The 27,549-nt window shown below is 34.3% G+C and overlaps 5 protein-coding genes across 6 annotated transcripts; 4 read left to right on the top strand and 1 right to left on the bottom strand.

The window, feature by feature from the left end:
• Positions 1–2,286: 2,286 nt before the first annotated feature.
• LOC110776824 (protein-S-isoprenylcysteine O-methyltransferase A-like) lies at positions 2,287–4,665 on the top strand. The gene is made up of 2 exons (XM_056843074.1): positions 2,287–2,476; positions 3,573–4,665. The coding sequence occupies exon 2, from the start codon at positions 3,751–3,753 to the stop codon at positions 4,342–4,344; it is 594 nt and encodes a 197-aa protein (XP_056699052.1). The 5' UTR covers positions 2,287–2,476; positions 3,573–3,750; the 3' UTR covers positions 4,345–4,665.
• LOC130472367 (uncharacterized) lies at positions 4,324–27,207 on the top strand. The gene is made up of 4 exons (XM_056843076.1): positions 4,324–4,407; positions 25,593–25,675; positions 25,931–26,133; positions 26,878–27,207. The coding sequence occupies exons 2-4, from the start codon at positions 25,600–25,602 to the stop codon at positions 26,962–26,964; spliced, it is 366 nt and encodes a 121-aa protein (XP_056699054.1). The 5' UTR covers positions 4,324–4,407; positions 25,593–25,599; the 3' UTR covers positions 26,965–27,207.
• Positions 5,805–11,903, top strand: LOC130472214 (protein FAR1-RELATED SEQUENCE 6-like). The gene is made up of 7 exons (XM_056842715.1): positions 5,805–5,868; positions 5,970–6,046; positions 6,343–6,582; positions 7,524–7,596; positions 9,804–9,823; positions 9,961–11,722; positions 11,812–11,903. The coding sequence occupies exons 1-7, from the start codon at positions 5,805–5,807 to the stop codon at positions 11,901–11,903; spliced, it is 2,328 nt and encodes a 775-aa protein (XP_056698693.1).
• LOC130472366 (uncharacterized) lies at positions 11,503–16,839 on the bottom strand. Of its 2 annotated transcripts, none has more exons than XM_056843072.1 (10): positions 16,664–16,831; positions 15,266–15,343; positions 15,003–15,081; positions 14,276–14,908; positions 14,026–14,166; positions 13,833–13,943; positions 13,365–13,707; positions 13,167–13,276; positions 13,000–13,092; positions 11,503–12,160 (listed from the first exon to the last, which is right to left on the bottom strand). In XM_056843072.1, exons 2-10 carry the CDS (start codon positions 15,316–15,318, stop codon positions 11,960–11,962), a joined length of 1,764 nt encoding a protein of 587 aa, XP_056699050.1. In that variant the 5' UTR covers positions 15,319–15,343; positions 16,664–16,831; the 3' UTR covers positions 11,503–11,959. The 2 variants fall into 2 exon arrangements, with proteins under 2 accessions (XP_056699050.1, XP_056699051.1); XM_056843073.1 differs by having other exon boundaries at positions 12,030–12,160; positions 13,000–13,058; positions 16,664–16,839.
• LOC130472213 (glycine-rich cell wall structural protein 1) lies at positions 20,805–22,215 on the top strand. The gene is made up of 3 exons (XM_056842714.1): positions 20,805–20,841; positions 21,563–21,737; positions 21,801–22,215. The coding sequence occupies exons 1-3, from the start codon at positions 20,805–20,807 to the stop codon at positions 22,213–22,215; spliced, it is 627 nt and encodes a 208-aa protein (XP_056698692.1).
• Positions 27,208–27,549: the final 342 nt, after the last annotated feature.

The raw sequence follows: 27,549 nt of genomic DNA, 5'->3' as shown, positions 1-27,549 counted from the left end.
AATACACTACAAAAAATTGTACCATTAACGACGGGAAATCCCGTCGGTAAAGGCCAATAATCGTTGAATTAATGACGGGATTTTCTGTCGCGAACCCGTCATAAAAAGGGGGCCGTCGTTAATGGAAAATCCCGTCGTTAACCCGTCATAAAAGAAATTTGCGACGGCTGTTCCCGTCTTTGTTTGGTTGTTAACCCCGTCGCAAAAGGCTTTTGCAACGGGATTTTTGACCCGTCGTAATTAGGTTGTCGTTAAAGATACAAATTCTTGTAGTGATATTTGTAACTCGGGAAAAATTCTGAATGGTTTTGTTCGGGTGAGAAGACTTTTCAATTTGAGTATAAGTTAAAATATGTCCATTTGAATCAATTCAATTTCAGAACAATAAAAAATTTGGGAGCAAGTTTTTGTGGGAGACAAATAAAATTATTTTTGTTATATTTGATTTTTTATAGGTCAATTCTACATAGCCAATTTCGTTATTAGAACTTATAACACTATAATGGAACCTATAGGACCTTATTTGAGCTTATTGAACTTATAAGACCCTAATGGACCTAGCTTATTTAATTTGAACTTATAGGGCCTTATTTAATTTATGTGACCTAATTGGACTTTATCTAAACTTATCTGACCTTATTAGACATTAAACTATATGACTTATGTTCTTTGTGTAATCATGTTCATTCAATCTCACATGTCAAAAATTTATATCTATTTTACTCCATTAGATTTTTTTATTTTTATTTTTGTAAAATGTGGTTAATAAGTAAAAGAATTTAGTATCATCCGTGCAATGCACGGGTCCTAAACTAGTTTTAGAAGAAATTACAATATATATCACATTATCATTGACATTGATTGTTATTCCTGAATTTTATTTAGGCTGATTTTGTAATAACCTTAAAGTAGAAAAAGAGTAATAAATAAGTATTTCTACTTATTTTTATCTTATGCATCACTGGCATAAGTCAAAATGCTACTCCCTCCGTCTCTTTTTGTTTTTTACGTTTGATGTTTTTCACGCGATTTAACGACTATTTAATGTGCATTGAGATTCCTCTATTTTTTTATTTAAACAAAAAAATTTACGTTTATTTATAATGTTTTCACTCTTATAAAAAATCTGACATTGGGAAAATGAGAAATATTTAATGTCCAATGGATTTAATTGGTTAAAATAATATTTGGGCACAAATTTTGATAGAATATTAATGCATTATGTGACAATATAAAAGGAAATGTAAAGAACAAAATGAAACACCCAAAATAGAATACGTAAAAAACAAAAAGAGACGGAGGGAGTAGTTGAGTTTAAAAAAGGAAACATTTATTTAGAAACAGGCCTCCTAATATACTTTCTTTCTTGTCTTTATTTTTTTTTTTTAAATATTGAGAAATAGAAAGAGTATGCAACTTCAGGTTTGTAATAGAGCATAACCTAGAGGTGAGAATAATAAGCATAAGAGCAAGATTAGCGCTAGTCCGAGCTAAGATTTCCACATCAGCTTTTTATTTATTTTCAATTTCTCGGATTCTTGTTGAGACCATTTCAGACTTACTTAATTTTTTCACTTCACCCCTCGTACTCATTCAAGAATTCTCAAACTTTTTTTTAAAAAAAAAAAAAAAAAACTAACAAAGAATGATTGTTTAAACGTCTTAAGTAGAGTCTTGATATTCCAAGACTCTTGCTCAGACTTATGTCACACTCTCCCACTTAAATGGAAGGTCTTAGGTTAATACTCAATAAAACTATTGCTCAGACTATTGCTCGTACTAACGCTAATCTTGCTCTAATACTCAAACCTTGTGCATGTTAAAAGAGCATTTCCGAGTTAATCTCATTGATTGGAAAATTGGCATTTCCGTAAATAATTGATGATTTTATTACGAAAATGCCATTAAATGTGGGATAAAATACAGTAACATGTCATCAAATGTGGACCACATGTACGGTCATTATTGTATTTTCATAACACATCAACAACTATATAATATACAGTCAATATCTCACAATATACAATAAACTTCTACAACTATAAATAGACAGTCAATCACTTACCAATAAATAATATTGCATTTTAGTAATTCATCAACAATCATAAAATATACAGTCAACGACAAGTGGTATACAATCAATACCGAGTAATATGCAGTCAATAACTACAAATATACAGTCAATACCTATAAATACACAATCAACACTTAACATTATACCACCTATAATTTTCGGGCAAAATATTTACGAAAATGTCATTTAATTGGAAAGTTTTGGAAAGTTTTTCCATTCACGGACATTAACTCGGAATTTCTCATGTTAAAAAAAACACCCTGAGACATTTTTGTTGCCGGTCACGCTGAGTCAGTCCGGATCGGTGATAGACTCAGCAAGATGACTCATTTGCACTCGGTAATTTGACCCAGCTGCTCTCGCTGGTTCATCCTTTGCTAAATCCACACTCTCACTCTTCAGGTTTCTTTCACCAACTATTATTTCTTTCAATTTTGTCGATTTTTTGTTTTCTTTGAACATTCATGAAACTAATATAATCTGGAATTAATTGTCTGATTCATTGTGATGCTTCACTATTTGCAATTATTTTGTTTTTCTGTATTGGGTTTTCCTTAATCTGGGTACTTAGATTGAAGATTGTATGAATTAATGAGTTATTTTTCGTTAAAAGTTTATTGAATTGCTGAAAGAATGGGACTTTAAGAATCAGCGGGCTTCTTAGTTGAAATTTGATCCATGTTTTGGGTCAACTGGGGAATTAAACCCGTCTTTATGGATAATTTTCCATTTGGGTTCTTTTGATTTTTGTTGGGGGATTGTTGATGTAGGAAGAGATTGTTCAGGAAATAATGTGTTAAATGGGGTGGAATGGAAATGAGGAAATCTGATACAATGAAAAGAATTTTTCTCATGTTTGATAGTGGTTTCATGAATCATCATTCGGCTTTCGTGACCGGCAATCTCGTGTTGGCATTGGAGATATTGGTGTTGCATACTGTATATATTTATAAGCTAGCATAAGGTTGTTAGGAAAATGTGATTGAAGGTTCTATGGGATGAAGGACTTTGAACCACCAGTAGTTTTGCTTGCTTTTTTCGGTTTGGGACTCCTTCATCCTGCAACCCAAGAAGCATGAATAGCCAGAAGGGAGAAGTCAAGGAAAGTAGGATGACATTGTATAAAGAAGGAGAATAGAGAGCTGAGGTAGAATTAGTCAGACTGATAAGGATCCGTATCATTTACGGATATAGATTGATTCCAAGAGGACCTGTTTGTGTCATGTAGTAGGTTTCTGATGGTTTACATTACATCCTATGCATAGCCTTTTCCTGTAAAGCAAATGTTTACTATGTGACGCTGGATACTGGGTTTCAATGGCTTATCGTTGTGATGTAACTTGCTGGTGGTTGTGTACTCTTGAACTTTTGCGGGATGCTTTTATATCCACATACCACATGATTGATGCCTCCACATGCATGCCTAACCTTTGATGAACTTTGGAATCTATTGGACTCGGGTTGGTATCCTAACGAGGATCACTCTTTTGTTATTCAGGTATGATCTGGGCATGAGATGCAGACCCAGCTTTCAGTCTTTACGTGAGAGTTCTGCCAATATGTCCCAGATCTGAGACAAGTAGTCAAGTCAAATTGCAAAAGCATTGACATGGCTTAATGAGTAGTTCTGATAAGGCCTGTCATTGGCGATTGTTACTTCACCATCTTTTCGGAAAATGAGCGAACTCTTCAGTGACACTTCGTGCAGACAACTATCTCAATTTATTGTTGCTATAATTTTTTTTCATGTTTCGGAGTATATTCTAGCCGTCTGTAGTCAAGGGAGATCAAATGTGACTCTGAAATCTCTTTTGATCAGCAAAAATTATGTTGTGGCAATGATATGCTCGTTGCTTGAGTACTGGCTTGAAATCACCTTTTTTCCCGGATTGAAAGAGTATTGGTGGGTAAGCAACTCAGGCCTTTTCATGGTTGTCTTTGGAGAAACGATACGGAAAGTGGCAATGGTAACAGCTGGTCATGCTTTCACACATTTGATTAAAACCCGTCATGAGGAGCAACACAGACTAATAACTCACGGAATTTATGGATTTTTGAGGCATCCAGGTTATTGCGGCTTTTTCATCTGGTCAGTTGGCACTCAGATTATGCTGTTGAATCCCATTTGTACCCTAGCATTTGCTGTGGTTGTTTGGAAGTTCTTTGCTGGACGCATACCATATGAAGAATTTTTCTTGAGACAGTTTTTTGATGATGAATATGAAGAGTATGCTCAAAGGGTCCCGTCTGGTGTACCATTTGTGAAGTGAAGATCTTTCCTTGTCTATCATTCATGCTTTCATCAGTCATCGACATGATTTTCTAAGAAGCAGGTTAGCAGTTCCCAACCCTACTGAGTACTACAAGGATTTGATTAGAATGCATAGTTACTGAAATTCTCTTTTGTTTACATGGTGTAGCATGTTGACACATGTATTATGATTTAAAATTTTGCATTTCTAGTTTTTTTGTTGGGTGATTTCCATGTACTTTTACTGGTGTGGTAGTTAAAGGTTGACACGAACAAACTTTTATGCTTTATTTCCAATCGCTCATGGGTTTAAGGAGTGTAGCTCTTTGTACTTGTTTCACCCTTGCTTTAATACTCACAGTATATGCACAAAATAAGATGTAGAGGCGTAGAGCACAGAATTAACGAATTTACACATGAAATTTTGGTGTGGCTTATATAATACGTAACCAAATCTGCACATGTACTCCTATTTTTTTCCTTTACAGATTTTCATTACTACTTTTCTAAGCATTGAACGATAACAAAAATTAGTGAAGAAAAGCACATTTTTCGAAGTGGCTGTGGATGCATGACATGCATCTAGATGTTCACTTGAGACCTCTCATTTACTGCTCCAATAGACAAAAACTCCACACAATTCCCTTGATCTTGTAGAAAACAAATTGTGTGACGTTTGCAAAGTGGCTTATGGATTTCACTCTTTGTCACTTTAAAGAAGAAAATGCACTGAATTAGGTATCTCCTTGCAATGGCATGAATCTTTTGCATTTATGCTGACAAAACATTTGAGCTTTGGGAAAGGAATTGGTGTTTTTGAGTTCTAAAACTGGCTTCTGAACTTTATTTTCTTATGGGTAGTTAATAGTTACTCACTTCTAATCTGACATAAAAAATAAAAAAATAAAAAAATCTGACTTGAATTAAGCAACAATAAGGTCTTGAAATAAAGTGAAGCAAACATAGATAAATTGATAAGCCTAAAAAAGATAAATAACACTGTCTGAATTTGGTATGTATTCATGTAGACCTTGATTTCTTTTCTAAGTTCTAGGTAGTGATAAATAAAAGTGTTTAAAAAGTTTATTAAAATCATACTCGTATGACATTGTGAAGTTGATAAGGTTTGACCACAAAATTCATATCTAGCCTATTATTTTTAGGAGCTGGCACAGTGAAAGTCTTTGGAGCTATGAAAGTACGGTGCATCAATTTCTAAAACCTGAAGAAGATGAAGTAATCAAACTCATCAGTATTACGATGCTTTGATGGGAATCCAACCAACTTCGACCAATTTTTGGTGCTATGCAATGAGAAACAACCAAAACTTTAACCATTTTATACAAGGACAATAAGGTGAGCAAAGATGAAAAGAAAAAGGAAGTTGTTTAACATCAAAACTGATATTCAGGAAATTAATAGTACAATTATTATCATCGAACAGACGAACAGTAAGAAAATAACAAAAATGAAGAATACATGGGGATCAAATCCAAATACGAATTCATATTAAGTTACTTTAGCAGAAATAATCAGGAGAAAGGCAAGTCTTAAATACTTTGTGCACGTCGTAAACTATATATATCTGGATATTTTGTGCACTTCATAAACTGAGTTGCTGATGTGAGTCACAATCCATGTCAGTTATAGTTTATGAAGTAGACAAACTTTTCCAGACGGGTCGGAGAGAGTACAGGCTCCGCTGTTACAGAACTACAGAGGTGTGAGCATGTGGGTAACTCAGGCACAGGCCAGAAGGAGCACATGCTACTGGTTATGGCAGATAGCTTCTCCTCCCTTGACTTTTTAAGCTTTGAGGATGGTCATGGCTTTGAGTGATTGGTCTAAAGTGATAGACAAAAATACAGAGAAACATTTAACATAAGAGATCAGACTATATGAGTTGTTCTGAAATAGGTAAACTGAAATTCAGAAAATCTTGGTGAAAATGAGGATTATCCCCATCTAAGATGACGTGGCCTTAAGCTCTTAACATCCCAAGTAATGACACCTGCAGATAGGAGGAGGAGGAGGAGTTGGTGGAGATGGCGGTGAGAAAAAAGCGTGTACTGGAGCTCGCTTAGGTGCTGGTGGTCTGCGGACTGTTGGTCTTCGCCGTCTGCCAAGAGTCTTAAGCACCCTTGTGGGTCGTCTTGCGAGGGTGTCTGCCACTGCTCTTGGTTGGGAGTGTATTAGTCGGCCGCTTGAAATCTCGAGGTATTGGGACTTGGATGTCAAGGCTATAGTGGCTAGCATGGTTAGTAATACCAGACTTGCCACATTTTTGAACTCCATTAATTTCAACCCTCAACTCTAAGAAGAAACCAGAACTTGTGAGCAGAAACAGAGTTGGTAGAAAATTGTGGTAGGTTTGTCAGGATATTATTACGGAGTTAAGGAGTTTGATTAAGACAAGCTACCAAATTGATCTAGTTTTCTATTTTACAAATTATGATACTATTGATAGTGTCGTCGTACGGCTTTGTACCCACTTGATTTATAATTCATTAAGCAAGAGACGTAAACTTAAGCCAGTTCCAACATTTAGATTTATTTTAATAGATTTGACTCCTAAACTTCCGCAAATGACCATCTCTAAGTGAGACAGTTAATTAAAAAATATTCCTCTTAGAAAGAGAGAATAATAGCATAATATCAACAATAGGTCTTGTGCGCACAAGGTGTACAATAAATTTATTGTACACCAAGATAATTTTTATGCAGTTTTTTGTGACTTTAACCTATTTTTTGAAACTTTTGTATATAAAAATAAAAAGTTGATAGATAAACATTTTAAAGGGTTAAATGATTAATTTATACATTATTAGTGATTTTGAAGAAATAATTTTTATTCAAATGAAAAAATTATCACTAAAAAATAGATAACTTTTACATATATAAATGTAACTTTTAAGTATTTTGAGTCAACTTTTACTCCGGTGTACAATATTTATTGTACACCACTTATAAATGAAGAGAACACATGAAAAGTAATGGTACGGTATATGTAATTTTGTCAAGAAGTAAAATAGGACCAAAATAGGAACACAGAAAGTTAGGAAATTCATAACGGAAAAATTAAAACAAGGAAAAAAAAATTAAAAGCCTATTGACCCCGATATAGATGCTGCTGCACTGCAACCTGCATTCCTCCACCCCCCTCATAAACTTTCTTTTGCTTATGGAGCAATTGTCTAGGCTGGTAGTGGGTGTTCTAGTGTTATGCCGATAATTCTTGGTGGAGCAGGACTAGGTGAAGGTGGTGGGTCGGGTATATTTTGCGGATGAGGGATTAGAAGCGTTGCCATAAAAGCTAGCAACACTGCCAACAGGAAACACACCACACATTAGCAAGCTAACAATCTCAAGCGATAGACAAACCTAGATTGGTTCTATAATGACCTGGCCACCAAGAAACAATTACTAGAACGACGAATTCCTTAACTTGACTAAAGATTAAATCACCCTCAAGCTAATATATCTCATAAAACGCACAAACACACTAGATATGTTTTTTACAACGGAAATGATAAAGGTCGCAACATGCGACCTTTAAGCCGTGTCACAGTAGTGACGTGGCACGCCTATGTGTCATAGATGTATTAGGAAACTAAAATATTTAGATTATATAACCTATTATACATGCCATAAAAAAGGTAGGAAAATCTTAATATTCTAATTTACAAATTTAATAATATAATTTTTTATTTCAGAAAAACAATTCTAATTTATATAGGAAATTAGAAAAAAATACTTTTAATTATTTATATGATATATGAAATTAAAATTAAAATTACATTTACTAATTTATATTTAGAAAATAAAAAATACAATACATTAGAAAATAAAAATCAGGTAAAGGAGAAAGGTGGGGTTTTAGTCTTTCGGTTTGTTTCAACCTTCAATTTCCTGCACTGCGATACCACACTGCGATACCACAGAGCTCTCCTCAGTCCTCCCCCAAACGGGAAAAAAAAAAAAAAAAAACAAAATTCTTCTTCAATGGGCGACCATGGTCTGCAATTAAGCCAGGTATTTGTTTCTCAATCTCTCTTTTTAGTTTCATCAATCAATCATCAGTTATATAATTATCATCAAGCTAATCGAAAAAATTGGGCATTAGAAATTTGTGGATGAATTTGCTTGTGGATCGAATTGGCTTGAAATCCATGATCGGTAATGTTTATAATCGAAGATAGATATTATGCAATTTAAAGATTATACATATGTAGAAGATAGATTTTTCTGGGTTTTAGTTCATCTTGTGAACCGTTATTGGAACTTTAATTGACAAATTTTCCCCTATGACAAATTTTGTCCAATCTATATACTCTGCAATTCCCCCCTAGGTAATTAACGGTTCCAAATTTTGTCCAATCTATATACTCTACTAACTCATCTTGTGAACCGTTATTGGAATTTTTTAATTTGTGAATTTTTTTTTTGGAATTATAATTGAAATTGTGAACCGTTAATGTTAGGATTTTGCTGTCAATAATAAAGATATTTAGTTTTCATAGTTTTCATTGAGATAATTTGAAACACCACCCTTCAAAGTGTAGAGGTTCGTGAAACCCTTTTGTCTGTTAAAAACAGTGTAGAAGATGAAATAAATAAAGCTTCTTGATATTCAAATGAAATTAGATACTTTATGTAAACAGAAAAAACAGATGGAACAACCTGAGGATGGTAGAATATGCTCCAAAATTATTAATTACAGTAGAAAGTGGAATTTCTTCAATCTTTTTTTTTTTAATCTTGATAAGTCAATATGATAAATGTGAAGCTCGGAGTACCACCACCTTATGCCGTTTCTGCTACACCCTAACTTTATCAGGATCACAATGCCATCAGTGATTTTTTGGTTGGTTATGACTTAACTTGTCAAAGACATTGAGGCCAGATGAGGATTACCAATTGAACTTGGAAGGGAACCTGTTTTTTGCTACTCATTAGCTGTAGGGTTTCTATGCGACAGGAGATGTGAGATATTTTGCTCTTGCCAAACGCCCTCTTTTAGGTAATTGGTAAAAAGCTGGGGAGGGATTTGGATTCAAGGGCCTTTTTAGTGTTATACAGAGTAATAGCTAAGGCAGGCTCTTTTTTGAAGGTTAAAATTTTGTACGTTTTCTCAGTGACAATACATTAAAATATCTGTTTTATCTTTATTGACATTCACTAAAGGGTCTGAATCAGTCACCTGAAACAGAATACACAAAACATAATACAAATTATTAATACTCAAAACTGAAAAAATCTTAGACTGAACAAACTGAATCTAAAAAACAAACTGGACTGATTACAATGCACTTAACCAATCTCTATCATTATCACTAATTGTACTACCACTGATTTTCAAAATTCAATGCTTGATGTCAACCTTGAGAGCCTGGACCAAAGCTTAAGCTGTAGGAACTGCAGAGTTCCTATCTTTCCATATTATGTAGGAACTGCTGGTTACATGATATAATAAAACAGTGGATGGCCAGGGTTTGCAGGTTAGAAAGGAGAAAAAATAATTAGTTTGTAATAAGATCCATATAATATGATTCTGCTTGTTAAATAATATGTTCATCTTCTTTAGTTAAATATGATTCTGATTGTTCAAGATTGAGTACTTGATTTTTTTTTGTAGATGGCTTCTCAAGAACCTGAAGATCTTGAGCTTGTCGAAGTACCTAAGGTGGGCATGTCGTTCCCGTCAATTGAAGATGCATTTGATATGGTACAAAAGTATGCGTTTTCTGTGGGTTTTGGATTTGTGAAATTTTCTCATTCAACCAATAAAGCGGGAATTTGTGTTTATCATAAGTTTGCTTGTCACAAGGGAGGGACGAGGAAGGAAAGAAATTACAAGAGGGAAAGGAAAAGACCAGTGGCGAGAACTAATTGTCCGGCTAAAGTTAATCTTGCACAAAGAGAGGGTGGTCGATGGAAAATTACACAAGTGAATGTGGAACACAATCATGACATGGATCCAAGAAATTCTCGGTTCTTAAATGCGCATAGGACTGTGCCATCACTTTTAAAAAGAAGATTCGAGATGTTTGATGCAACTGGTGTTAAGATGAGCAAAGTCATTAGAGCAGTAACTGCAGAAGCTGGTGGGCCAGAGAACATGCCTTGTCTACCTAGAGATTGTCGTAATTATGTTGATAAAGCTCGGAGGGAAAGATTTGGAGGAGTTGATGCTGAAGCTCTTTATATCCTTTTTACAAGGATGCAGAAGGTTAGTCGAGATTTTTATTTTGAAATTGATGCTACTGTAGATGGTAGGATGAAAAATGTGTTTTGGATTGATGATAGGAGTCGTGCAGCTTATAAGGAATTTAATGATGTAGTAACTTTTGACACCACATATTTGTTAAACAAATATAAAATGCCATTTGCCCCATTTGTTGGAGTAAACCACCATGGTCATTCCATATTATTAGGGTGTGCTTTGATTAGCAATGAAGAAGCTAAAACATTTGAATGGTTGTTCAAAACTTGGTTACAAGCAATGGGTGGAAAAGCACCCGAAGCCATAATAACAGACCAATGCCCTAGTATAGGAAAGGGAATTAGTATCGTATTCCCACATGCTAGGCATAGGTGGTGTTTGTGGCATATTCTTGTAAAGTTTCCTGAAAAATGTGGGGGATTTAAGAAGTATGACGAATTGAGAAAGGCATTTTTGGATGTAGTATATGAGAACCTGATTGTGGATGAGTTTGAAAATAAATGGGCTCAAATGATAAAAGATTTTAAGTTGGAAGAAAATAATTGGTTTCAAACTTTGTATGAAGGAAGAGAGAAATGGGTACCTGTTTTTTTAAAAGATAAATTTTGGGCGGGAATGTCTTCCTCACAGCGAAGTGAGAGTATGAATGCATACTTTGATGGGTATGTACATAGCAAAACACCACTAAAATCATTTGTGGAGCAGTATGAAATGGCATTGGGTGACAAAATTGAGAAGGAAATATTCGCTGATGCTCAATGCATGAATGCAGATATTCGATGTATGACTACGTTTGAAATGGAGAAACAGTTCCAGAAAGCGTACACCCATAATTTGTTTAAGAAGGTACAAGATGAGCTTATGGCAATGGTGTATTGTGAAGCAGATTTAGCAATTGAAGATAGTCTTGTATTTGAATACAAGGTGACAGAAAGAAATGATATAGGTGGAGGAAAAGTGATAATGAAGGATTACAAGGTATTATTTGATAGTTCTACCATGGAGGTTAATTGCATATGTAGATTGTTTGATTGGAAGGGCTTTTTATGTAGACATGCTTTTAAGGTTCTATTCAAGAGAAACTTGACACTAGTACATGAAAGGTACATATTAAGACGATGGAGGAAAGATGTCGAAAGGGAACACGGTAACATCAAACTTCTTGGAATTGGAGGTAAATGGACAAGCGAGATGGAGAGATCAAAGCGTATAGAGAGTAAATTCTATTCCATCATTGATAATGTGATTGACTCAATTCAAAAGTGTCACTATGTAGAAAATGTGATAGAGAATGTATCAAAAGATTTATTAGATGGTACATGGATAAAATCTCTAAGCGGAGAAATAGTAGATAATCAAGATACTCCCAATGTTGAAAATGTTGACAAGGATGTTGAAGATCATTCCCCAATTAAGTATAGTAATCCAGATGTCGTCCGTACAAAAGGTCGTGAAAAGAGTAAAGCTCGTAGGTCACTAGGTGAAACTCTAAGGAGGGGAAAGAAGAAGGATAACCAAGCATCTGATGAAGATGGTGAACCTCTAAAGAGGGGAAGGAAGAAGAAAAACCAAGCATCTGGTGAAGAACCTCTGGCTCCCAAACCATCGAGACCTATGAAAAAGAGAGCCAAAAAAAACAATTCAACTGTCGATAATGAGGTAATATCGACATTTATATTTTATTTTTTATTGTGTTTCAACCTTAATAGATTATGATGTTTTATTTTTCAATGGAAATGCAATGTAGGTACTTAACTCATTGTTAGCTTAGTTTAGCCTACTTTATAAATGGTAATTGATTATGTACATATGAACTAATTATAAAGTAGGCTAAATTAGGCAAATATATATGAACTAGTATGTACTTTATAAATGGTAATTGATTATATTTGCCTAATTTAGCCTACTTTATAATTTATGACCATATATTATAAAGTTTTAATAGACATAATCTAAACAATAAGCATTCTCTATCAATTACGAGTACTGTGCATCACAAACCCACACAAAACAAAAACAAACAAATCATTAACTGTAATTTTAATTATTTTATTCCATACAAAAAAGTTAGCCTACTTTATAATTTATGACCATATATTATAAAGTTTTAATAGACATAATCTAAACAATAAGCATTCTCTATCAATTACGAGTACTGTGCATCACAAACCCACACAAAACAAAAACAAACAAATCATTAACTGTAATTTTAATTATTTTATTCCATACAAAAAAGTTAAAAATAAGGTGTTTTGCTGAATCTCTTCGGTAGTACAAATTGTCAAATACGGAGTATCGAATAAAACTATGTTGTAGTGACCCAAAATCATTGACGACTTACGTGATTTAAACAACTTCTGTAACAGAGAGGAAAAAACAAACGAATGAAACCTTCAATTAATTAAGAATCGTTGCGTATTTGGGAACACTCAAAATACGAAAAAAACTTACTGACACATCTGGATCAAATGCATATTTTCCACCTTTAACTACTCCTTCCTTGTTCCACTCTATGTTCAATAAAAACATAAATGTCTTTACCACCTAATTGTCACCAACAAACATATTATTCATTGAAAAGATTTAAAAAAGTGAAAGTAAATACATACTTGACTTACCGGACTATTAACATGCTTTAGGACTTGAAGACAAGAATTTATCTCTTCTTTGGTTATATAATAAAGTGGCTTTCCATGGTTTACTCCAAACATTGCCACAATATCTTCATCTGAACGTAAGTTTTTATGAAAGAAAAATTATGAATGAAGGCATAATTTTACTACCAAAATAATAATAGAAATATAATAAGTACACACCTTTTGTTTTTTTGTGACTTCTTAAATATTGGAGGATCTTGTAGTCCTTATTGGACATCGTGGCCATTATCTTCTTTCTCACAATTATTGATGTATCAACTTCCCCTTTAATGGCTCCAACATCATGTAAATTGTCACAATCCTTATTTATTTTCTTTACATTACCATCTTCTTTACCCGCACACACTACATATTCCTCTTCATCAACTTGCTCCTGACATACATTTTTTACAACATCTTGTTCCAGAATTTCCTGATCATTTGCATCTTGTTTCACTTTCTCCAACTTTTTATCAATCATTATCCTTGCCCTATTTCGATATCGTAAGTCGGTCAATTTAACCTAACAAAAGTCAATATCGTTAATAAACTACAATATGATCTTAAAAATAAATATTATGAATTGATTGTTAATAACCTACATGGCTGGTAGTTTATTAGTTTTGGTCCCCATAAATTAAATATTACCTTCGGAGTTAGTAGTGGCAAGGGATTCTGCATTCCTACATCCTTAAACAAGGGTCTATCGGGTTCAGTAGGATGTGCCGATCCATATTGAAATCTATTCAAACACAATAACTGTATACAATAGAGTTAAATATTAGTGCACGAAAGTATGTAAATATTATAATAAATTAAAAGAAATTATGTTAGATTAAACCTTGCCACTTCCGAAACCGTTCTTCTCATCCCAATCTGCTTTGATAGCCTCTTTCATACTTTCCCGATCCCATGCAACTATTCTAGCCCTATTATCCCAACAAATCGACTTTTTAATGTCCAAGCGGTCCAAATAGTAGATCTACAAAAATAAAAATAAAAACATAAATATTGTTAATTAATCCTAAATTAACTAATATTTGTGTGAGTTTGTGATGAGAATAACTACTCCAATTAAGGTTTTCACTTACGAGCAAAAAGACAATGCATCCTCCAAATCCTCCCGCTTTACGTGTGCTATTGCACTTGTGTTTTGAAACACTCGCTTTAAACTTCTTTATAGCCACCACAAGATGATCAAGAACAAATTGAGCCCAATTATATTTGGCTGGATCTTCAATACTTAAGACAGTTTTCAATAACTGAGGGCTAATCATATTACTCTGACTAGGACAAAGAAAATTTCCTAATGTATACAAAAGGAATAGTTTCTGGAACTCTTTTTTTTGCATGTCGTTGTTAAACTTACTTAAAACTTTTGTATTATCAATCCCACCTTTTGTCCTATATATCTTGAGCTCTTTTTTGTATGATTCTTTATCCTTACATTTAATGGGTACTGTCAACACATCATTAGGAATCCCTAAAATCCATGATATATCATCCGCAAATATATCGACAGAAACATCATCTCTTAATTTCAATTTGCATTTATCTGGATCGAAACGACTAACTAGCCAATATGCAAGTTTTCTATTCACCTGAAAGTTATCCATATGCATCAAATATTCAAAACCAAATTCTTTTACCCATTGTTGTTGTACTTCACTCAAACAAATTGTTAGTGCAAGTATTTTTTCTGGACAACACCTCACATTAGGTACCTGACATAAAAAAGAGTTTAGCTATTATGATCAATCTCAAGTATAAATGTCAATGAGCTATAAATTAGGTGCATATATTTGATGTAATTCATACCGCCGTATGACCTTCTTTTGCTTCTTTTCTTTCAAACTTCTGCTTAAAACTTCCTCCTTCGCTATCAATAGTTCTCATTCTATTTTGACAAAAAAAAAAATATCAAGTATTACATCAAACTGAATATTGCCTAGCCCCCAAACCTAAAAAATATGGCAAAGTGCAAATATATAAAATTCTTTAAAAACTTTCTAAGATTCCAATATTTGCACTTCTCCAAAATCCAAAATCTACTAGTATGTTTAAAGGAATAAGAACTTTACCTTTTCTCACCATTCTCTTTTAAATCTTTTGCATCTAGATTTCTTTTGGCCATCTAACACTAGTGTTCTCTTGGTGTTCTGTAAATTCAAACAAATTATAAAGGATAAGTCAAGAAAAACGTAGGGCAATTCACAGGGCAATAAAAATCTTCATGGCACATGAACATTTACATCAATACAAGCTGGTGGTGGAGTCCGACTCAAATAATGCAGTAAAATGGTGCTCAAATCTAAAACCTGGGCCTTGGAACCTCACTTTTATTCTCAACTACATAGAAATGGCCAAGGAAAAAGGGGATAGGCATAGACATTACATACAAAGGCCGTGAGTCCAACACGGTAGCAGGTGCGCTAGCAAGGCAAGGCTTACGCAGACAAGATGATTTTGTCGTATGGTTATAACTGTTGTAAACCATAAAATAGCATAGAGTGCTTCCCCTCACCTTTTCAATTACTTTTTTGGGCATATGTAATTATTTGGTGCATATATGACAATGACTATGCAAGAGAAACGAGACCTTTAAACTGCAAATTAGTAATGAAAATCATATCTGCTAGATTTAATCAAAATCTAATAACTATCAAATTCATTTGTACACAAACACTGAAGCAAAAACCCTTTCAATAGCCAATTGCGAACAGATACAAACTTTTCAATTGCTTGTAATCGGACCAAAATGCAAATGGGCTGGACCGATTTGGAACCCATGCCAAAGTCAATAAAATAACAATAAATTATACAAAAAAAATAAACGTAAACATAAACATCAGAAAACAGAGGATCCTCCTTTAAGAAAAACAGAGACTGCTCTGTGAGATCATAACCCACCCAATTGAATCAACCTAAATTTAAACACTAATTATCTGAAACATTAAGATAGATGTGTAATCAACAATTGTCCAACCTATGGCTCCTCCCTCCATCTTAATAAAAGAACAAACCTCAATTATCTAAAAAAAAAATGCAGTAAAATATAATTCTTGCATAATGTCCGTAGCTTGTACAGTGTAGCGAGTCAAAACAAATTAGTATGAGGTAATTAATCATCCACACAATCTCCTAAGCAATGAACTAAATTATCAAAAGAAAGAAGAAAAAAAATGCAGAGTACATCACAAATTTTTACGAGATAATTTAGACCAATGAGTTTTTATACATTCATAGTTTCATTCACAATTGAAAATTGGTTTGATAATTGAAACTGATTTTTGGGGATGGTAAAAAAGGTAAAACGCTTGCTGGGAATTTACGTTTAAATGCTTGATTGAATTAAAAATTGGAAATACGAATTACTGCAATTTGAAGTAGTAAAACGGAAGGGAAAGCGAATAATTGAATCAAGCGAACAATTAACATCGTTTTTCTTTTCAAACTTAATGCTTGATTCATTTACTAACCTTAACGCGTGTGATGTCGAAGGAAAAGATGGGTGTAATGGTGAAGTGCCGACGTGCCGTTCTTCCTCTCTATGGTGCTTGACTGCGGAGGAGATGAACTGCTTGGGTTAGGAAGATGAACTTGACGTGGTGTTTCAAATAAAACTTGCTAGACCTAATTAAAAACTAACCTATTCATTAAAATTTAAAATAATATTTTAAAGTAATGTATAATTGTGAATATTTATTTACATAAAATATATTATTAGATTATAATTAGTGTATTTTTTAAATTAAATTGATGTATTTTTTTAATTGCACAAAAAATATTATTAGATTATAATTTTTATTTTTTTAATTTGTAATTTATAAGATAAAAGGAAATATATATTTACTATGAATATAATAAAATTTTGTTTCCATCTTTATATCGACTGCCTAATTTATATATTTTCATAGTAAAAATATTGAATTGATAGTAAAAATAAATCGGTGACATGTTGCCTACGTGGAGCTTAGTTGTACCAATCAAATATGGACACGTAAGATTGCGACACTATTTTTTTGTCGCAAGTTGCGACCTATATCATCGTCCTTTTTACAAAACACTCAACACCTTTATGAGTAGTTCTGATAAGGCTCACGAAAAGTGGCAATGGTAACAGCTGGTCATGCTTTCACACATCTAATTCAAATCCATCACAAGGAGCAACATAGACTCACGGAAAATGGCTGATGGATTTCACCCTTCATCGCTTTTAAGGAGACGAACCGAAGTTACGCTGAATTAAGTATAACCTGGGAACGCCATGAATCCTTTGATTTATGCTGACCAAACATTTGGGTTTTAGAAGTAGGACAAGGGACCTGAGTTATAAAACAGGCTTCTGAATGAGAATTCGTTATTTAGGGATAAGACTATGTTTAGTTCATCTAATATTTAATTACGGATCCTTCTACACGACTCACTGCTGATCTAATATGATTTTATTTTTAACCTGAATTAAGTAATAAAGTGAAATAAAGTGAACTGAGCAATTAGCATAGCCTAAATTGGTAGCATACATGTAAAAAAGATAAAAACTATCAGAAAATATACTTAAAACAAAGTTATTCTAGACTAATCTCAATAAACGCATGCTTAGATTTTGTTTCTAATTTTTGGGTCGTGATCAACGATAATGTTTAAAGTTGTTTAATAAAAAAAATATTTTGATGTTGATAAGGTTTGACCACAAAAGTATTTAGCCTATTATTTTTTAGAGTTCGGACAGTGAAAGTCTTTGGAGCTGTGAAAGTATTGCAGATCAATTTCTGAAACCTGGAGAAAATGAAGTAATCAAATTCATCAGGTTTACTGTGCTTTGAAATGGGAAACCAACCAACTTAGATCAACTTTTTGGTGCTAAATAATGCGAAAAAACCAAAAATAAAACCATTTTATACAAAGACAAGAAGTTTAGCAATGAATAACGGAAAAGGGTAGTTTAACATTAAACTGATACTCAGGAATGAAGAATACACGAGGATCTTATCCAAATAGGAATACATATGAAGTTACTTGGCAGAAATAATCAGGAGGAAGGCAAGTCTTAAATATAAACTATATAGGTCTGGATATTTTGTCCACTTGATAAACTGAGTTGCTGATGTGAGTCGTGGTTTATGAGGTAGACTAACTTTTCCAGAACGATCTGAGAGAGTACAGGCTCCCTCGTTACAGAGGTGCATGCATGTATGTGCCTCAGGCACAGGCCAGAAGGAGCTTGTGCTACTGGTTATGGCTGATAGCTCCTCTTCTGTTAACTTTATAAGCGTTGAGGATGGTCATGGCTTGAATGATATCTGGTGAAAAGTGATATGCAAAAGTACAGAGGATATGTAACATAAGACTACATGAGTTATTCTGAAATAGATAAACTGGATTTCAGAAAATCTTGGATAAAACAAGGATATGGTCCCTATTAAGATGATGATGGTCATAACATCCCAACTAATGTAACCCGTAGATTGGAGGAGGAGGAGGAGGAGGAGGAGTTGGTGCCGATGTTGGTGATATCTGAGCTTTTGCTGGAGCTGGTTTAGGGGCTGGTGGTCTGCGTACTGGTGGTCTTGGCCGTCTGCGAAGAGTCTGAAGTACCCTTGTGGGTCGTCTGGGAAGTGTCTCTGACACTTCTTGGTGAACTAACCCACTTGGTTGCGAGTGTATTAGTTGGCCGTTTGAAATCTCAAAGTACTAGGACTTGGAAGTTAAGGCTACAGTGGCTAGCATGGCCACTAACAGCAGACTTGCCACATTTTTGAACCCCATTAATTTCAATGCACAACTCTAAGAAGAAACCAGAACTTGTGAGCAGAGACAGTGTTGGTAAAAAATTGTGGTGGTTTGTGAGGGTATTATATTACGGAGTTTGATTAAGATAAGCTACCAAATTTCTCTAGTTTTCCATTTGACCAAATTTCTCTACTATTGATTTTTCCTGATCTCTATTTAATTAATAGTGTCATCGTGTGGCCTTGTACCCACTTGATTTATAATTACTTGTAATAGACGTAAACTTGTTCAAGGCTCTGAAATGTTCCGGTATTTAGGATCTATTATCCAAAAGGATGGAAAATTGGATGGCGATGTGGCCCATAGAATCAAAGCAGGTTGGTTGAAGTGGAAAGGTGCCACGGGGTTCCTATTCCTATGTGATTCAGGCATGCCCCAAAGATTGAAGGGAAAATTTTACCGCACGGCAATTCGACCGGCTTTGTTATACGGCACGGAAAGTTGGGCAGTGAAACATTGTCACGTGCACAAGATGAATGTGGCGGAGATGCGCATGTTACGTTGGATGTGTGGGCATACAAGAAAGGATCGTTTGAGGAATGAGATTATTAGGAAGAAAGTAGGGGTTGCACCGATTGAGTTTAAGATGATGAAAAATCGTTTAAGATGGTTTGGACATGTAAGCAGAAGATCAAATGATGCCCCGGTTAGGAGGATAGAAGGGTGGCAAAGGGATAGAATTGCAAGGGGTAGGGGAAGACCAAAGAAAACTTGGAGGAAGGTGATTGAGCACGATATGAGCTTTCTTGGGATTGAGGAAAATATGGCGTTGGATAGGACAGAGTGGAGGGAGAGAATATACATTGATGACTTTATTTGACTTATACAGCTTTCATGTTTATGTTCTTTCTATTTTTATTTTATTTTTATTTTTATTTTTATTTTATTTTTAAAATTCTTTAAAATTTTTTAAAAATTTAACATGCTATTTTGAAATGTACTTATTTTACTTATTCATTTATTTTAAATTTGACTTATTTTTTTATTATCTCTTACAATATCTCTTCTATAATATATATACATTTTTTTCTTATTTTACTTTCATTAATTCCACTTTCTCTTCGTTGTTTTTTCTTTTACTTCCTGCTTCTTTCTGGTTTGATTGGTGACAATGACGATCTCCTACGACGATTCATGTTAGCCGACCCCAAATCATTTTGGGACTAAGGCTTTGTTGTTGTTGTTGTTGTAGACGTAAACTTGTTCAGCTCCAATATTATGATTCATTTTAATAGATTTGACTCCTAAACTTCTGTTAATCAACATCTCTAAAGAAAGGGAAAGAATAGTACTCCGTACAGGGTATAGATAAACCAGTCCAAAATAGGAACAACTAAAGTTAGGAAATTCATCATGAAAAAATGAAAACAATATACTCCCTCCGTATTTAAATAGGAGTCACATATGACCGGATACGGGTATTAAGGAAGAATAGTTGAATAAAATAAAATAATAAAGCAAGTGGGGTTGGGGTAAGTATTTTAATCAAGTAAAACAAGTGGAGACCATTAAATTTTGGAGGGGTGGAGGTTTCTGAAATTAATTGTTTAATGTGGTGGTGGGGCATAGGGTAAATTAAATATATGATTTAATTAGATGGTGGGGTAGAAAAGTTACTAAAAATAGAAGTGTGACTCCTAATAAAATACTGTCGGAAATGATAAGTATGACTCCTAATAAAATACGGAGGGAGTATATAAAAGCCTATTAACCCTAATATAGATCAATAGATGCTGCTGCACTGCGCCTGCATTCTTTCACCCCCCTCGTAAATTTTCTTTTGCGTATGGAGCAGTTGTTTAGGCTGGTGGTGGGAGTTCTAGTATTATGCCTATAATTGTTGGTGGGGCAGGACTAGGTGAAGGTAATGGATGGGGCATGCTTTGCGACTGAGGGATTACAGTCGATGCCATGAAAGCTAGCAACACTGCCAACAGGAAACGCGCCACATATTGGAACCCCATTTCCAACAATCCAACCCACAATTTTGGCGAAAAAACTAGTTTTCCATTAAAATTGCGCAGATAGTATCATTGATTTGTTCGTCGTGCACATATTATATATGTCATCTCGTTCTAACGTAGCTGTAAGTTAAACTCTTACTTAGTGCCTGACCACTAATTGTTTACCTGGTTTTGGGTGCCTGTTTGACACTTACTCAAATTTAGAAAGTTGAAAGAGTAAAATTACTCTTTCAAATAAGGGCACACATTGTATTCTTTGCACAGTAACATATGGGAAAAAACAAATAGAAGAAAAACATAGCAACCATAATTCCGTGAAGAATGATCAGAGCAAAATCACCAAATGAATAGAAATACAGTTGGGGACTTGGGGTGTAGGAAAACACAGATTTACAAAAGACAATTTAAAGCTTCTCTATTTAGGCCAGTAAGAGTGTGTAAGACTAACATTGTCAAGACAAATGTGAAGCTTCCCTATTTAGGACGCAAGAAATATACAAGTGTTTTAACAGAAGGGATAGGGTAGATAAGGTGGGAGCACTAGTAGAGTAGTAGATATATTGTGATTGTCCGTATAAACTGAACTGTGGGGAGATTAGTCTTCCGTATGATCCCCACTAGGTGGAGGAGGAATAAGTGAAGGTGGTGGATTGGAAGCAATATCTGGTGGCGGTAATGAAGGTCACGGTGGTGTTAATAATGGTGGTGCATTGGGGGTCTGTGGTGGTGCTGGCGGTGGATTGGGAGCTGTCTCTGGTTCTGGCAATGGCGGTGGTTGCACCTCTGGCGGTGGATTGTGAGCTAGCACTGGTTCATCTGTCGGTGGATTGGGAGCTGTACCTGGTTCTTCTGTCAATAGAATTGGTGGTGGTTGCACTGCTGGCGGTGGATTGGGAGCTAGCACTGGTTCATCTGTCGGTGGATTGGGAGCTGTACCTGGTTCTTCTGGCAATAGAAGTGGCGGTGGTGGTGGATTGGGTGCTAGCACTGGTTCATCTGGCGGTGGTGGTGGATTCTTTTGTTCTGGTTCTGGGGGTGGATTGAAAGTTGTCTCTGGTACTGACGGTGGATTGGAAGTTGACTCTGGCACTGAGGGTGGTGGTGGATTGGAAGTTGACTCTGGCACTGAGGGTGGTGGTGGATTGGAAGCTGTCTCTGGTGCTGTTGGTGGTGAACCTGCTTGGAAAATGTTTAGAAAAAATAATGCCAAACTAAGTACTTCATCAGGTGGCAATGTTGGGGCTGACGCGGGCGGAGATGGCATGGTCATTTGAGGTTGAGATTTAGTGGTGAAAGCCATACTTAATAGTACTATCATTAATAGCAAACTCACCGTACTACTATGACCTGCCATTTCAATTATATTACGCTTTTCTCCCTCTCCCACCACCCCTTCCCTTTAATTCTCTCTATATAAATGGAAAATTAGGTTAGCTCGTATACAATTGTGCGTAAACACAATTGTTTTCTGGCAAGAACTTAGAGGATGTAGGAAAGCTTTATGACCGGATTATGAGACTATATAATAGTCTAGGGAATGTCATGTCAAGTCCTCAATCAAATTGCCTTAAATTACAAGATAATTAGAATATATAGAAATTCCCGTCAAAAATATAGAATATATAGAAACAGAAATATAGACATGGTCATTTGATTTGGAAACTGCAGAGTTATGCCTCTCCACCAAGGAACCAATGAATTAAGGAGGATAGAAGTATTGTGCTAGCTTAAAAAGTCAACAATGGTTGTTCTCTGTTTTGTACTACCTCCGTTCCTATATGTTTTCTACGGTTACTGTTTTTACACGAATTAAGATAAATGAGAGGATGAGTAAGTGGGTGAAAGTGACATCTTATTTAAGTGTGAAAGATGAATAAAAAAATCAGAATATAGAGTATGATTATGCAAGTGGGCCAATAAATGCTGTAAGTGGATGAATAGGGTATAATTGTAAAGAATGTAAATATTGTATTTCAAAAATAGAATAAAGCATAAGTGTAAAGAATTTTCAGAAACGGACTTAAACGAAAATCGTAAAGAACTTTCAGGAACGGAGGTAGTATGTGTATATTCTTTTTCTTTTAACTCCCACCTGAGAGATGAGAGTTATACAATTGCTTGTCTAATGCTTCGAATCATTTTACATGCCAGTGCACTTTATGCTTGGTCAGTTAAATGATAATTATATTATGTTGTTGTTGACCTCCTCTCAAGCGTTGTCAAATTGGGTTTATGGTCGGTTACTGTTAGAGGTCTAATCGTTTCGGATCATATTGGATAATGGTTTTTGAGGGGTTATTACGTGCATATACATCGAGTGTGTAAAATTGTTTTTTCAGGTCACTTATTATCTTATTAAGCTTTTTAGTTGAACATTTTTAGTCTGGTTTTGTTTCAAGTACTTTAATTTGAAGTTAAAACTAGTTTTTTTTGCCCGTGCTACGCACGGTATATATTTTTTAATCAAATTAAATAATAATGTTAGATATAAACGTTGAAGGCCGAACAATTAACTAAATAATAAAGTATTGATTAATTGGGAGTTTTAAAAATATTAAAAGTTTTTCTATTACTCCGTATATATTTAGGGAGAGTTGTACAAAGTAAGTTAAAGTTTATAAAGATAAAAGAGATTTTAAGGTGGTGATAAGTGGGCACGCAAATATTCCTGTTTTAAAGTATTAAGATAGATTATGGAATATGAAAGAGAGAAGAAAGAAAATATGAGAGTTGTTAATTATGTTTTGCTTCATGAAATACATGAAAGGACACTTTGAAAAATGTTAGTTATTAAGATTATTGAGGAGTTTTTTCAAAGAAAATAATATTAAATTAGAAAAAATGAGGAGATGACAAGTGGCACTCCAAACTCCCTGCTATTAAATAGTAGTATAGAAGTATAGATGAGGAGATGACGAGTGGCACTCCAAACTCCCTGCTATTAAATAGTAGTATAGATTAGGAGATGACAAGTGGCACCACCACCTAGACATGTCCCGTGGTACGTGACTGCTTTTTTATTTCTGATAAGATATACGTAGTACTCCCTCCATTCCTTTATGTTGTTCCCATAAAGAATGTTGGGGGGTTTTTAAGAAAACTGAATCTTTGTTTGTATTGGGATAAGAGTAATGATTGGGTGTAAGAATAATGATTGTGTGTAAGAGATTATATATTTAAAATAAAGTAAGGAGAGAGAAAATATTAAATAAATAAGATAAATGAGAGATATTTCATTAACAAAATAATCAGATTAAAATCGAACCAGAAAAAGAACAAAATTAGAACAACTCTAAATCGAACCAGAAAATTCGATTTAACATATAACCAAAAAATAAGAAAATCCAACAAAAACCCAGAAATTTAGACTTCAATCAACTCACAAATTCGTGAACAAATTCAAGCACAATTCAACCCATAACTACGAACATATTCAACCCAGAAAATCAGGAAAATTCAACCCAAATCGAACAAATTAAACCCAGAAAATCGAACAACAAATTCAACCAGAAAATTGTACAAATTCAACCCAAATTCAACAAAAATCGAGCAAAATTCAACCTAGAAATACGAACAAATTCAACCAAAATTAAACCCAGAAATTCGAGAAAGTTCAACCAAAATCAACCCAAAAATAAGACAAGAAAATCGAGATAATTCAACCCAAATTTAGACCAAAATAAACCCCAAAAAATCGACCAAAATCAAACCAAAATTCGAGAACATTCAACCCGAAATTCGACAAAAAGTTCGTCCAAAATCAACCAAAAATTCGACAAAAATTAAACCAAAAACTCGACCAAAATCAACCAAAAAAACAACCCAGAAATTCGTCATAAGTTCGCAAAAAAAAAAACCCTAAAAATTTGAAACGTGAATACAAAAATAAATAAATACCCAATTGATCTCAATTTCACGATTTTGAGGATTTAGAGGTCAAATTCGACCATGAAAACTCTAGATCTAGGGTTTTCGTGGTCGAATTTCACCATCTAAAACCATAATACGTATTCTACAGCTTTTTCGGGTGGTGGTGGCGGTGGCGGAGTTGTGGTGGTGGTGGCGGCGATATTGAACGAGGAGAGAGAAAAGTGAGAGAGGAAGGAGGAGAGAGAGAAAAGTGAGAGGAGGAATATGAAAATGAAGAACATCTTTGATGTTCTTGAGGGTATCAGCAAGAGAAACAGAGAAAGGAAGGAGGAGAGAGAGAAAAGTGAAAGGAGGTTGAAGAGAGAGAGAGAAATCAGAGAGGTGAGATAGAGTGAAAGTGACGGTAGTGGGGTGGGGTTATGGGGGATGGGAAATTAATTAAATAAGGGTGGTGGGGAAAAAGAGGGTGGAAAAAGGGTAGAATCTTAGGGTTTTTTGGTAAATAGTGGGGAATCTTAGGGTAAATTGGTAAAAAAACTATGGCAAAAAATAGTAAAGATTCAGTAGGAGAACAACAAAAAGAAATGCCAAAAAAGGAAATGGGAACAACAAAAAGGAATGGAGGGAGTATAATTTAACAAGTAATATAACGTAATTTAGTTCGGGACAAAGGGTGTATGATTTACGAGGATGAGATTGACTAGTAATAATTGTTGTATCGCGATATCTATATAGAGCTCTATATATAGAATGATTGATAACAATTTGTACGTATGTGCAGGTTAAAAATGATTTTGGGCTCGATGTTTTCTCTTCTTCTAGCATTTTGGGCACCTAAATGGACAACTCTGCTCAAAATTGGAGGTAATTCATCATTAAATGCATAAACATGTAAAAATCAACTTTTTGAAGAACTTTTCTTTGCATGTCATGTGGTAATAAAACATGCAATTGCCTATGTGAATGTGTACGTTACTATACCCACCTACAAAAGATGGATAGCTGTTTTAATTTTAAAATCATAACACGTTAGCTACTTATTTAATTATTACGGAATATCTTAATTACATTCTTTCGTTTTTCATAAAATTCTTATAATTAATGATTACATACATTTAGGAGAGGCGGAAGTAGTGATGAAAGAAGTAGAACAAGCGGCGGAAGTAGTGGAGAAGGTGGCAACGGTGGTGGAGAAAGTATCGGAAGAGATGGCTAATAAACTTCCAGATGATAACAAAATTAAGGAAGCAGCTTTGGTTATTGAGCATATTTCACAGGAGGCAGCCAAGGATGCACACATAGCTGAACAAATCATACACAAGGTAACCAATTTGTTCTTTTACTACTTCCCACGGCACACGATCATACTACGTGCATAAACGTTACTCCGTACAACGTTACGAGCAAATATGAAGGTTACACACTACTTAATTACTTACTTAGACTAATGACGGAACACGTCTCTTTACAGTTCTAATACTTTATCCGTTTAAATATTGCACTATGATTGACTTTACGTTTCCAACCCATTTGTTTGGCTCTTAATATCTCGAGTTATGTATAAGAAAAAAAAAATTAAAATTGATATTTATAAAAAAATATCAATATTAATCTAACAACATCCCACATGACTATAATTTTTGTTAGGTACAGTCACAAAAGATGACCAAAAGTTTAGTTGAATAGTGTAAAAAACAAGGTGGTGCGATATTTTTGAAACAGAATAACTTGGCTTTCTTCTACGTAGTACGAACTTTAAAATTTGACGTTCTCTTAAGCCATGTCAACTTGAACCGACACAGTTAAGGTATATACATCAAATGTTTAAGCACCAATTGCATGTTGGTTCAACTTGATAGGAAAGATGTCGTGTTCGATCTCCCGTAATAACCATTGAGAGGGGATTGAAATTTATCTACCCAAAATTCACTCCAAATCTGGATGAGCTCTAATAATAAACAGGGTGGTAAAAAAAATCAAATGTTTAAGCGATACATAAATTGGACCGTAATTCTAGTCCAATACCAAGTCTATTTTTGATTCTTATAGATTACGTAATTGTGAAGGTGGAAAAGATTAAACAAGACCTTGAAGACGTGGAAGAGACAATAGAGCCCATTATTGAAGAAATTGAACGTCACAAGAAAGTCTAATGGTGCAGTTAACAGCAATCTGTAGCAAACACTAACACAAGGAATCCATTTTAAGTTGTTTTGACGTTTCAAGTGTGTGTATCTTTGGATTTTGGGCAGTCGATCTATATAATTGGCCTATTTAACTCTATTGATTTTATTTTTCAACAGGTCTAATGTTCGAATCCCCTTCCCCGTTTGAAATTATATTGTTTTATGGCTAATTCGCACTAAGAATATACTCCATATACAATATTTATTTTACTCGTACGTAGTATTTTTTAAGAGTGTATATATATATATATATATATATATATATATATACTTACTCCGTAGTGTTTAAAAACTCAAACAATATTTACATTTGTGACATTTGTGACATTTGTCCACTTCTCCATCATCTCCACATTTTCCCTCTATTTTTCTTTTTGATTGACTCATTAAATTGTTAATCATTATTAATACTTGTATTAAAATTGTAAAAACTCAAAAGACACCCTTGTATAGTTGTATATGAAAAAATAACTACAACTAAAAAAACACCCATAATAATAATAAAAAAATATAGAAATAAATAATCACAAATCATTAGGCATTAGTACTTAT

This window comes from Spinacia oleracea, chromosome 4 (genome assembly GCF_020520425.1).
Source record: "Spinacia oleracea cultivar Varoflay chromosome 4, BTI_SOV_V1, whole genome shotgun sequence".
Taxonomy (NCBI): Eukaryota; Viridiplantae; Streptophyta; class Magnoliopsida; order Caryophyllales; family Amaranthaceae; genus Spinacia; species Spinacia oleracea.
This window is presented reverse-complemented; position numbering and strand designations above follow the sequence as displayed.